At 33.2% G+C, this 14114-nt stretch overlaps 1 protein-coding gene across 2 annotated transcripts in view; it reads left to right on the top strand.

The window, feature by feature from the left end:
• waw (Translation factor waclaw) overlaps positions 1 to 14114 on the top strand; it is a 166188-nt gene that overhangs the window by 114070 nt on the left and 38004 nt on the right. For both annotated transcript variants that reach the window (XM_085807117.1, XM_035366146.2), the window contains exons 13-14: positions 1549 to 1619; positions 1728 to 1829. In XM_085807117.1, the coding sequence (XP_085663243.1) occupies positions 1549 to 1619; positions 1728 to 1829 (173 nt within the window). The remainder of the gene's footprint in view (positions 1 to 1548; positions 1620 to 1727; positions 1830 to 14114) is intronic.

Genomic DNA, 14114 nt, shown 5'->3' with positions numbered 1-14114 from the left:
GTAGAATGCCCCTTGGCCATTTTGGATAATTGTCACGTCTCTTAGGTTTTGTTGAGTCAACCTAAGCTAGCCATAACGTAACATGTTAATCCGGCACTATTCTAGTTAGACTTGAATTGATTTATATATTACATTTCATTTAAGTTCCACCACAAGTTGTCAGTGTTATTGTAGAGCATAAAGGCACTGTTCGTAGTTTGAATTAAAAGGGTTATTTTTCGCTCTTCTTCTGTCCTGGTATTTATTTCATGCCTGAGGGGGAATTTGCCAGGTTCATTGTAAGATCTAGATTAGTTTATGTGGCCTAAAAAGGCTAGATCTTATAACAAATAGTGTCAAATATGTAGTTATAAATAGTGTCACCAGAGGGTGTTTTACTTTGAAAACCTTTAATAAAAATGTAAATATTTGTCAACATCATGCAGCAGCTGTTCTAAAACTTAGAAACATTTGCGGAGACTTTGTTTTCAATATGCTTGTTGTTTATAATGTTTACGAGATCGTGCTTTGTTAGTAAAATTATTTTATCAAAAGAATTATTCTGCAGTAGCTGCTATATGAAAAGTTCGGACTTTGAATTGAATTATAAGATGTCCAATGAATGTTAAAAACCTTTGGAAAATGATAGTGAAATTTGAAGAAGCACGATAGTTTTCTGTTCCTCCTGGAAGAGGAAGAAAACCTCTTTCTGCATAAGTAGTACAGGAGATTATGTTTCAGTTCATAGGGCACAGCTTCAAACTTTTAGGCTAACACCAGTGTTCAGCATATAGAATAGAAGTTAGATAGACCTATCCTCCGATATTAACCTTACAAACTTTCACTAGTGCAGCGGTTGCTTTCACATGATTTTGATGCTCAACTTCGGTTCCTCTGGTGATGCTATTTCTAACTAATTCCCCCCCCCGGCTGAAAGACATTCTGATCCCTTCCTTAAAAGTCTGCCACAAAATTTTAAAATTTTCTGATCACTGATTCCGCTTGTAGGCAGCTTTGAAATAGGGTTCTTTAATTATAGACACCCTGTAGTTTGAATGTTCTCTGAAGACTGCAGGTATATTATATTATATTTGTGTTGATATATAAAATCTTATAAAACTTCTTGCTGTCAATAATCTAAGTGAAATATAAAGAATTTATGAACCTGCCTTTTTTGAGTTCAGGAGTGAGCCTGAAAATAATTAAAATAATATTTTTAGAACATGAAAATTTGCATTATCCCTAGCTGAATTCTGTGTTATTCAATTTTCCTTTTCTTGATAATCATTTTATTACTTCAAATGAAATTCTTTTCAATTTTTTGGATCCTAAATATATGCAGTAGTTGCTTTGCCATGACAAGCCCTTCATTTAACTATCATAATCAAATTTTTTTGGCCAAAAGGTCATTATCTTTTATAATGTTTTGCATTTAGATTTTACTTTGCTTTGTCCTTTCTATCTGCCTTTTTTGTGACTTAGTTTTTTTTTAATAATATTTTTTATTTGGTTTCCTAGTATGATATTCATTTTTTATTTGTAAAATAATATTTATTACTTTCTCTCTAGTTAAAATTAAAGGTGAGAAAAACATAAAAGCATATGGAGGTGAAGAGATTACTATAACAAACCCTCTAAAAGTAGGACATTTCAACATTTCATATTATAGTTACTTTGATTTTTCTTGTAAAATGCGAGCAAAAAACACATTCCTTCATTTCTAAACTTTACTGTTTCACTATTTTCAGTTTCCTGATCCAAATATTATATCAGAATACTTTGAACCTATGGTGCTAGGTACAATTATTACTCCTGCAGAGTTTTATAGTGAAGTGTTAAAATTATGTATGGTAAGTATTACCTGATTTCTAGTATGGTGCATCCTTATGAGCATATTAATAGTTTATTGTCAAATACTTTTTCATAAGCATCCAAGATATGTAGTCAATTCTGTTTACACACAACAAGACCCACTGACTACTGGTTATGAAAGAATATTGTTTATGTTGTTCTAGGTGTTACTTTCTTATAAGATTTCTCCCTACAGGCAGATAGCCCTTGTGTGCTCTGCCATAACCAATTGAAAAGTCTAAACCCTTTTTTTACTGCCCGATTGTATGTTTTATAATGTTCTGTGTGTATATGCATATTGTTTTGTGCTGTGGGATAGTTGATGTTTCCCCCATGTGTAACGAGTCTGTTTCCCTGAGAAAGTCCTTCACGAATGTATTTCTTCTTCCTTAAAACAGATAGCTGTTGTGTAAATTACCGTAACCCAAACGATCCTGTCCTATCCAGTCTTATTCAGCCGTCAGTTGCTGTTAAACACTGGTCTGTAAATTGAATGAATTAAACAAGAAAAGCATAAAAGTGCATAATTTTAATTTGCTATACATTTATTTTCACTCATGTGTATTACTGCTATCCACTGAAGTTCAGATGGCTGAGCACATAGAGGAAATTAATAAATGATTTTGCAGAAATGAAAATAACAGGATGCAAATTTTAACAAATCAGGATTTTCTGTTATTTATTTATGGTGCCTTTTGTCATCAGTTTTATTATTAACATTAACCAGCCATAATATTTATCCTAGCTGCCAAGAATTTAGAGCTGATAGAAAAAAAAAAGAAAATTAGGGACTTGGAGATTATCAAGATCATTACAGAAATTAAATGGAGGGGCAGAGGGGGAAATACTTCAGCTTTTGTACATTTTATAAAAATTATATAGTCAAACAATTTTGTTCATGAAATTTTCAATATAAATGTATGTTGTAAGTAAGATGCTAATTTTTTATGTTATAAAGAGGGATGCTGTTATATATGTAACTGTAACTGTATCTATTATTATCTTTAATCATAACTGTAATATAGAATAGTAGATGAGCAATGTAGAACAAACGACGATGCTTGTGTACATCTTGTAATCATCACTGAGTACATACCCAACATATAAAAACAACACAGATGCTATTTACTTATATATTTTTTGAAAATTTTTTAATAATTCATATTTATGAGGTGACATGATTTCTTGTGTTTGCCTGTTGTTCTGCCTATCTGCTATCTACCTTAACCAGTTATTTATTCAATTCTTAAAAATAGTAAGTAATAAGTATTATGATAAAATCCATCGATTGGGGCAAATTTCATATGAAACTGAATATAAAATTTTATTTAAAATCTTTCATAATTGAGGGCTTCGTTCTTTAACCCTAAATTTTGCATGTTACCTCTTAATTTTGTATTTTCCATGGCATGCTCCTATTCTCTATCAATTTATTTGTTTGCCCTTCATACATACCATGATAAAAAGAAAATTTCATAAAAATTGTATCCCCCAAATCAGCAAAGCTGAATTAAAAACTAACTGTGGTTCCAATTTTCACTTTTCTTAAACTTGGTTGACTTAATAATACAGAAAGTGAAAGAAGAGGGTGTGGTGTGGTGTGGTGGTGTATTTAATTATGGCAAAGCAAAAGACAATTCATATTTTTCCTGAAAAAATTTCTGTTATGGCTTTTCCACCTTAGTACCCTATAAGAATGTGTGTTTATTTTATATAATAATTAATGCAGCACCGCAAAAATCGTCATCACCGAAAAAAACCTTGATTATTTCTAACTTTTTTTCTTGGAATGTGGTAAATCATAAGAAGTATTGGGAGCAATTTTTTTCCCGTAGGGGCTATTAGCTGTTCATATGCCACTGTAAGGAGAAATTGTTAAATATCTGCGTTGCTCTTGAACTATTTTTACAATTTAAACGATGTTGGTGGAAGATCAAAACGGCTCTCCACGCTACAATTCAACAATGAAATCAGGAGAGAAATCAACTTACAGCATGAAGATATTGATATTGTTAAAGAACCTCTTCTCTCAATCAGTCCCTTTGCACAAGCAATTATCAATCCTTTACAACTGCTTGTGCTGTTGCAACCTTTTAACAAAAAAGAGCCAGCTGCAATTATCAAGGAAAAAGGCATCCACGTCATCAATGAACTTTCAAATTCGGCCCAAAATCTAGCTATTGCATATACAGATGTTTCCTCCGACTTAGATCTCGACAGGTGTGGTGCTGGCATCTATTTCATTCATGCTAATGGTGAATCTGAATCCCATAAAATACCTGATGGTAAAAATGTCTCAAATTATACCTGCGAGCTCATGGCCATCAAGAAAGGCTTTAGATATCTACCTTTTTAAGGCAGTCCAGAACTCCAGTGGCCTCTTATTATTCTCTGATTCTAAATCTGTGCTCCAAGCCTTCCTAAGGGGAAGCTCTCAACTTACCCAGGACATTATCATGCTCATTAACAAAATCTACTTCAGCCCAAAGGACCTGCACACTACAGTGGATACCAGCACATGTTAATAGTTATATGGAAATGAGTGGGCCTTGCCAACGATGCCTGAAATAGTTCTCAACTTTCCAATAGCTTAACCCTTACCGATGCTAATGCTATAGTCAGCTAAATACTTACCTCCCAATAGGTCAATAAGAATTCCATTTCTGTCCTAAATTGTAACTGTGTCATTTCAACTACCATAGCCAGACTGAGGACAAAACACTTCAAAGGAATGAAGATATCTTCTGATGGCCAAAAAAATTATAATATCTGTCCTTACTGTACTGAAATCCAACTTTTAGCCAAGCTTTTCAATATAGATATAGCTCCGTCGCAGCAACTCCTGTATTCTTCACAGATTATTGATGTGATGGAGGCTGTTCTGGATACTTTCAGTCCTATCCGACTCCTTTGCACTGACACCTCAGACAAGACAACAACAAATGATATTGGACTCGGAAGAAATAGAGACTTGTATACAGACATGTGGTGACTAATTCAATTACATAGAAATTGAGCCCTAAAATTATATCCTGAAACCAACAAGTAAATAAGTAAATCAGTAGACAATATTACAGATATGAAAAAAATGCAATTAAAAAGATTTATTATTTGCTGAAATTTACGCAAGTATGTAATTTTTGTAACATTAACCCTTTCGGCGTCCTCTCCCGTCCGCGAAAATTTCCCCCAAGCGGGCCGTTTTTCATTGCATGTAATGTTGTTTTCTTTGTACATCATAACTTTCCATACATGACTTTCATAGTGGATGAATGTCAATGAATGTTAAGTAAAATTATAAGGAAATAAAGCATAATAGAAAAATAATATCTCTGGTTATTTCTAACAGGATAATTTGATAACATCTGATCCAGGCGGTCTACTCCTCCCATTTTGTTGTTGTAATCTTTTACAATTATTGGTTTTTTTACAGTTCTTTTCTGTGTTCCAACATCAATCATCGAGTTATTATGGACTGTACTCATTAAACGTATATCCTTCTTGTCTTTCCAATTCACAACCTCATGGTTTCTCTTTTTCTGCTGAGTAGATGTTGAAGCCATCTCTCATTGTCTTATATCTTATGTAAAATGGCGTGAATATTCATAAAACCCGGGGTAAATTCAATTACAAATAGAATGCCTGATTAGTGCTACCCTCTAGGAGGTATTAGAACAAACAAAAATAAAAACTCAAACAAGTAAACATTTAGAAAGCATTTTAAACATTTAAAAGTTTTTAAATGTAGAAGAACGTTTGAGGCACGTTACGGCCACCCTGTGGAAGTTTCATTTGAACGCGCTAGACACGTAACAGACGACGAAGAGGTTAATAACATAATACAGCGCGAAGTCCGTAATCCGGACATCCACTATCCAGAATAATCTATAATCCTGACCTCAAAGCCACAATTTTTTTTTAGGCTTTACACATTTACGTAATGCATTTACGCATGTGCAGAGCAGCAGAAGTTTCTCATTGCAATGACAATGCCCCAATCATCAATCAATTAACGAACGGCAAAATCTGTAGTATTGCTCTAGATCCAGAAAATACCACTTCCGATAATGAAGAAAGTGACAGAGAGGTTATTGAAAATGAAAAAATTTCGATTGGCAAGTTAGTCAGTATTCTCGACACAGCAATTACAGGACTTGAACAATGGAACTTTGTAACTGAACAACAAATTATGTCTGTTTATAGAATTAAAGAGAAAGTATTAGCACATAAAACAAAGCAACTTAAACAACTTACATTGAAAGAAATGTTTAATAAAGTAAACAAATAAATATTAAGCTCTTTTTTTTTTTTTTTTTTTTTTTTGTAAATTTTGATACCCTTTAGATCATAATTGCTCTTTATTTCATAAATTACAGTTTCATATTTTTAATTTTATAATAATTGGTTTCAAAGTTGGATTATTTTTACAATATGTAGTATGGTGTTTGCTCAGCACATATTGGTGTTTTCATTGCTGTTATATGTAAAATATGGCATATTACAGTGAATCAAAATTGCATTGGGGGTCCTTGAAGGACATTGTATAGCACAGAAAAATGGTTATGTTTGAGGTTCTTTGTCAAGAAGTGGCATGTGCAACAACCACTCGGCCATTGTGGTACATGTTTGGTCACTAATGGCCACCACTCTGATCACTCTAAATAACTATACAGGTACAGGTGCGGGAAGTTTGTATTAAACCTAACCTATGACATGCATGATTATATATAATATAACAAATTATAAACAAATTCGCCACTAACACACAATAAAGAATTTCTTTTTGTAAACTATGATATGGTTTTCAGACAGAATTTGTATATATGTGTAAGTTGCAAAGCTAAGAAGTTTGGGAAACATTGCTATATATAAATAATTTGATCGGATTCTAGTTTCGCAGTGCTAATTAACACTGGACTTATTTACAAAAATATTTAGAGATTTATCTTTAGACTGATTCTGCTTTTTAAGCTAATTAAAAAAAAAAAAAAAAGTACAATTTGAAGTAAAGTTCATTACTTTCTGCTGTTAAGAATAAGAGGGTTTGTTTACTTAACTGAATTTTGCAAAGCATATGAGTGCTATCGGGTAAAAGGTATGCTTTCATGGAGAAATTTATAAGGAGAACTGGCTTGTATTTAAATAATAATTTAGTGGAACCATGAAATTACTTACATAGACTGTCTGTTTGCTGGATTTGAAAGTGTTGATGAACTGCAATACTGCAGTGTTATTCTGGGGCTATGCTGCCTAAGCAGTATTTCCAACACCTCCTTATAGAAGGAAGCCGGGACACTGAAGCAAGGGGAAGCTCTGACGTCACAGGTAGTCGTCTGACTCACCTCGCTCCTTCAAACAAAATCAAAGCCCCGTAGTTGAGCCAAGAGCGACGAACGTGGAGCGGTTATTTGCGTTAGCGACAGAGTTTTTATATTGTCTCGTGCTTTTATAATTTCATACGATGCCTCATAAATGTGCTGTAGCCACATGTCGTGGTAATTATAAAAATGGACCAAAAGTGGCTGTATTCAAGTTTCCAAATGAGACTGAACTCCGGATGAAATGGATAAGGAGTCTACGAAGAAAAGATGGCTTTCAACCTACTAAACATACCAGAGTAAGTTCAATTTTACTGCATTTTTTATGTTTTGTATCTTTACATTTTTTTATTACTTTTATTGATAGGTATGTGATGTTTATGCTTACGATATTAGATTTTGATCTGTGGGTAAGAAGTTTTATGTTTGAAGATTTTAATCTTGCCTGTTTTAATCATTTCAAAAAAATATTTTCCTTCAAAGTTTTATGAATGAAATAAAGTTCCATATAACAGGAATAATTCTAAATTTAGTAGTTACATGAATGCCAATAATTTGTAAATGCTTTCTAGTATACTGTGCAGGCAGATTCTGTAGTTATTCCAAATTTATCATAATTTATATGACAAGGAACTACTAAGTAATCATAATAGGTTTCATTTTAAAATTTTTGTAATGATATATGAAAGTTTGGTATGATGCATTTAAGGTAATTAATTGTATTTGGTAACCAGTGTTTGTTATAAACAATTATCTCAAATATATAATTTTCTTTAAATGTAAATAAAGCTGTAATCATTATGATGAGCATTCCAGATTTTACAAATTACTTAAAGAAATTATATACGTAATTGAAATGATATTACTGGTTTTTTAATTCGTATTTATGTACCAAATTATTTATTTAAATCATAGGGCTTATTGACTTCTGTTACTAAATATGAACATGCATCTAACTTTTGTACTCACAACAAGTTGATTTTTGAATATTTTCTTTTATAGGTATGTGAATTACATTTTCGATCAGGTGAAATAATACGAGAAATCGAAATGTATGATGAGAAATCAGCGAAGTTAATTAAAGCCCCAATTTCTAGGCCACGTTTGAAAAAAGGCTGCATACCTTCTCAGTTCCCTGATGGCCCATCCTACATGTCATCAAATTCTGTATCGAGAATGTCACCAGAAAAGAAGAAAGCTCGTTTAGAAGAGAAATACCTGGAGAAAGCGATAGAAGAAAGTTTGAAAATGAAAGAACGGTATGATAATGAACGATCATTTGAAAGTTTAATTGAATTCAATAATTGCCTAGAACATCAGATTTTAGAAACATTTTGGACAACTGTACATACTGAAAATTCAACTATGTTACTTGATATTTTAAGTGACCCAGCTCCAGAAATTCAGAAATCGGTAGTAATAAATGAGGATTTAACAGTATGTGTTTATATTAAAAACATCGCTATAAAATCTATTGGTAAATTTGTTTTCCCTCTAAAAATTAGTAATGTAAATATGTTTCTAGAAGTACTAAAGGAAGTTGAAAGTCTGTCTCATAACTTACAAAATGAAGAATATATTAAGAATTCTATACAAATTGTGGATGATATGCTTTCAGAATTGAAAAGAGTGTTACCTGAAAAAGAAACTGAACTGAACTTCCTTTCAGAGCAAGTAAATAAACTAAATGTAAAGAAAGAGAAGTATCGATATACTCCAGATTTACTTATTTTTTGCAGTTTGTTAAACTCGATCTCACCGCATGCATACAAGTTTTTACGACATTCAGGTTACATTTCTATTCCCCATCCACGTACTATTCGTAGAATTTGTTCAACTTTTTCTCTTAATCCTATTACTGAGCAATTTAATGATGACTTTTTAGGATATGTTAAACAAAGATGCAAGGATTTAGAAGAAAATGATAAAACTGTAATTATTATGATGGATGAAGTGCATTTAAATTCATGTTTCAATTTTAAAGGAGGAAATTTGTGTGGCATGGCGTACAACTGTGAAAAAGCTGCTACAAGTGCTTATGTTTTTATGATACGTAGCTTATTATCACCTTTCAAGGATGTGGCACATATATTACCAGTTAAATCATTAAATGCTGAGGATCTGTATCAATATCTTAAGAAAATTATAATTGGTTTAGAAAATATAGGTTATAGAATTGTGGCAGTTGTCTCTGACAATAATTCAATAAATAAAAAAGCCATGTCATTATTTTGTATGCCTCCAAAAATTAGTATTGTGTATAAAAACCCTGCAGACTTATCTCGGCCACTATTTTTTGTTATTGACTCAGTGCACATCTTGAAGTGTGTCAGGAACAACTGGATAAATCAAAAAACTTCTGGGCAATGTTTATTTTATCCAAATTTTGAAAATTTTTCCAAGGTCGAAACAGCGGCATTTGCATGCATAAAAAGTCTCCATTCATTAGAGGCAGGCAGAATTGTAAAATATAGTTATGGTTTGACTCTGAAAGCTCTGTATCCAACCAATTTGGAAAGACAAAATGTCAAGCTTGCATTACAAATATTTGACAGTCGTCTTGCAGAGGCAATAATGGTTATTGGTAAAGAAAATAGTATTTTAAATTACGAAACAATAGCTGAATTTATTAAAACTATATCTACATGGTGGTCAATAGTCAATGTCAAAAGTATCTTTAAAGGACACCATAAGATGAATGAGTATCAAAAGCCGTTAACTGTGCAAAATGATGATGTTAGATATATTTATTTAAATAAGTTACTTGAGTGGTTAGATCAGTGGAAACTTTTAGGCTGTTCTAGTGGTGGACTAACTAAGGAAACACGTTTTGCATTAACACATACTAGCTATTCGTTGCTCGAAATGGCAAGGTATTGCATTGAAGAACTAAAATTTACTTACTTTTTACCAGGAAAAGTTCAGACTAGAGAATAGATTTGGAAAATATAGACAGCTGGCTGGTTCACAACATAATATTTCTATAAGGCAAGTGTATGAAACTGAAGCAAAATTAAGATTACAAAGTCTTCTGCCAACTGTTATTAAATCATCAAAGTATGGAGGAATTCCTATTTATCTAAATTGTAAAAACCTGTGTATTGAATCTCTGGAACAAGAAAATATTGGATGCACTTTCTCAGGAAGAATAACTATTACAAATGAAGATATACAAAATGTTCAAAATGACATACCAATTTTAATGTATATAGCTGGTTACTGTAGTTATAAAGTTGTGAAACTATTAAGCTGTGATATTTGTAAAGGCAATCTAACTATTGATAAAGAATTAATTGTAGAAAATGAAGGACAGTCTTGGATAAAAAGATTTGATAGAGGACTTCTATATCCTCATCCTGATGTACTAAATTCAGTAATATATAATTATGTTGTTATTCAAAAGCTTGTATCTGAAGAATTTGAGAATGAATTTTTATTTTCTGCAAATCAGAGGGATATAGGGGATACTGATAGAAAATGATATTTTTTTAAATCTAGATGGTTGCCCTAAAGCTCATGAGTCACAGAAAGTGTTAAAGCAGATTCTTTGGTCATCAACGAACACATTTTTAAATAATTATTGCAAATTAAAGAATGATACACTAAACCAGAAAAGCATTGCAAAAGAGCGCAAATTGAAAACTTTAAAGCATAAATAAAAATATAATGGGTGTTTAGCAATTAAACATTTAAAAAAAATGTAGGTTTTAATTCAAATGATGCTGTATTTCATAGACTAGTAAGTTTAGTAACTTTAATGCATGTAACAAGACACAAAAAATTAATTGCAAAGCCTAGTGATGTTAGTTCAGATTTATTTCTGTTGAAAAAATATTTTCGCATCTAACAGTTACTGTTACACATTATTGTGAATTCCTTATTATTTTGTTTGTACTCATGTATGCTGTCTGTTTAACCTTGAGATCACTTGAAAAGTAATAGTAACGAAAAATTCATTTCTATGCATCTATGTAAATAAGTGTCTGGGTTGTATTTTAAGTGGTCCTTATTATTAATGTGGATATCAAATTAGTGTTAACATATGGTAAGATTCTTTATCATTATAATTGACTTGAAATATTGAAAAATTCATTTCCTTGCCCTTAATTTGTTGTCTAAAAAAGTGTCTGCGTTGTGTTTTTATGTGGCCACTACTTTTATCATTTGGGTATAATTTTGGTGTTAACATTGTAAGGATCTTAAGTTTTACTAACGTTTATTTTTATTTTGAATCTTTACTATCACTTCTTATTTTCTACTTCCGGCCAGAATTATAAGCGTTAAGGTTTTTATGCAAAGTTGTCTGGCGAACGTCAAGTATTTAAGTTGTGGCTTTTTGCCAAGCGAGAGAGAGGAAGCAGTGAGTTCGAAGCAGGCTGCTTACCTTAGAAGTTACGCAGTTGCTTGTTGCCTTCCAGGCCAGAGGTTTTAATCCTCTTGATAACTTTTAAACGTATTGTAGTGTTCTCAGTTATCTGTACTACATACGCCTTCCTGTTAATATAAGGCCAATCTTCCACGTTTATTATTCTAAAGTTAAATTAGAGTTTAGTTTTATTTTTATACTTTTACGTTAGACCCCAAGTAGCGGGTCAGTGTATTCTGAAGTACGGAAGTTATTGTATATAGAGAAAAATAAAGGGTTTTGTATACCCTTCATGTGTATCCTGTCTACTTACCACAATTAGTGAACATAGCTTTAGTAAGCTCTCTGTTCCGAGTCAGGTCCTTGTATGTTCCCGAAGAAGGTAAGAAGGAACATTGACCCTGATAACATGATAAAATACTTTATCAAAGTAACAGTTATATGTTTCAAAATGCTTACAAAATGTTATGTATATAATAACTGCCACTGTTATACTGGTAATGGGTCATTATACTTTTGTTGATATGGACAGATATTGACTGTTTTACATTCAGATGACTTGAAATATTGAAGAAAGCATGTCCTTTTTTTAATTTGTCATCGCATAAAAAAGTATCTCGGTTTGTGTTTTAGTGCGGCCACTACTTTTATCGTTTGGGTATAAGTTTGGTGTTGACATATGGTAAAATGCTTTCTCCTGATAAAAGTTATGTTTCAGCATGCTTACCGAATGATATGTATATAATAACTGCCACTGTTATACTGGTAATGGGTCATTATAATTTTGTTGATATGAACATATACTGACTGTTTTATATTTAGATGACTTGAAATATTGAAGAAGGCATGTCCTTTTTACTTCCTTGTACGAAGTAAAAAGGAAGTATTGTAATCGCGAAAAGTTTTGACCCTGATAGTGGTGCCCAACGAAGAAGAATAACCATAACCGAGTTTCAAGAAGAACCTGTGCTGCCTGCAGAAACGGCTCAGAATCCAGAAATGTCAGCTGCCGCCCTGGAAGGATTTGGTTACATCGTCCAGACCATGCATGCTTCGATGAAACCAGAAGCAACATTTAAGGCAAACTCACCGGTAACCAGTTTTTTGGAAAAATTGGATGACCACTTCATGCTCTACCCCGTGCACGAGTTTCAAAATGTTACCTTAGCTACCAGCACTTTGAGGGGCCAAGCGCTTAACTTGTTCAAATTTATAGGCAGAAGTCTCTTGGGTCAAGCAGGAAGTCCCACCTATACTTACGAAAATTTCAAGACTGCCCTACTAAGAGCCTTCCCTGTTGTAAGGGATCGTGCGAAATTAGAAACGGAACTTTTCAGTATATATCAACAAAGAATCGAAAACCTCTCGAGCTTTATTTTAAGAAAAATTCACGTTTTCAAACTCTTGTATGGAAACCGTCCGGATCCTGAAATAATTCAAGTGATTTTGCCGAGGTTACTGCCCCAAGTGCAAGACTTTATTGAATTAAGAAATCCGACTACACTGGAAAAGTTATTTGAGCTAGCAATCCAGTTTGAAAGTAGAAGAACGGCGGACGTCGAAAGAAGACGCCAGTATCAACAGCGAAACCAATTTGGTACGCCAAGACTACAGCAAACTCAAGCACATGGCCACGGAGAAAAAGCGAATCAGTGGGCAAGGAAACCCGAGCATTCAAAAACAGCCGGCGATCGTCGACAGGTCAATAGCAACCCAGGAAAAAAGTCTCAAGGCCAGTGGAAAAAGAAGGAAAGCACGGAAAGGAAAAATAATTTAAACTAAAACGGATTTCTGCTGACGAGAGGGTGCGGAAATCCGAAGGCCACGAAAACCCCTCTTCCTACAAGTTAAATACAGTAATGGTGAAAAATTTGACTCTTCCGAAGATTGAAGTCTTGGTGAATAATATCCCAGCCACCGCACTCCTGGATACCGGCGCGCAGTGTTCCTGTGTGGCAGAAGAGTTTTTTAGGAAGTATTTTCGCAAATACCGCATATATAATGCGGATAATACGACAGTGTTAGCGGCGCAAGGAGAAAAATGTAAGTGCGTAGGTAAAGTACCTTTGTATATCCGTATCAAGGACGAACAAGTAAAGGTGATGTTTTTTATAGTAAAGAATCTGCAAGCACATTTAATTTTAGGAATAGATTTTCTTTCAGAAGCACAAGCTACGCTGGATTTTAATGAAGCATCCCTTAAGCTGACAATGAAACCAGTTCGTACAGAAAACGCTGAACCGCCGATGTTAAAACTTGACCACCTCCCTAATGACGAGCAAGGAAGAATCCGACAAGTGGTAAGTGAATTTGCTTCGTTATTTAGTGATATTCCAGGATTTACTCAGGTTACTAACCATAGTATTGACACTGGAGATGCAATGCCAGTTCATCAAAAACCATACCGGTATGATAAGAATAAGGAAAAAATTATAGAATGGCATATTACCGATATGCTACGTAAAAAGTTCATAACGCCCATCTCAAGTAGTTATGCTAGCTCGGTGGTTTTATGTAAGAAAAATAATGACTATCCTTTGACGCATCCAAAAAGATGGAGATTCGCTATTGATTACCGTAAATTAAACTCCATAACTAAA

This window comes from Stegodyphus dumicola, chromosome X1 (genome assembly GCF_044657685.1).
Source record: "Stegodyphus dumicola isolate Sdum_Otavi_A_Nest chromosome X1, ASM4465768v1".
NCBI classification, from domain to species: Eukaryota; Metazoa; Arthropoda; class Arachnida; order Araneae; family Eresidae; genus Stegodyphus; species Stegodyphus dumicola.
The sequence above is the reverse complement of the archived record's forward strand: the minus strand, read 5'-3'. Positions and strand labels throughout refer to the sequence as shown.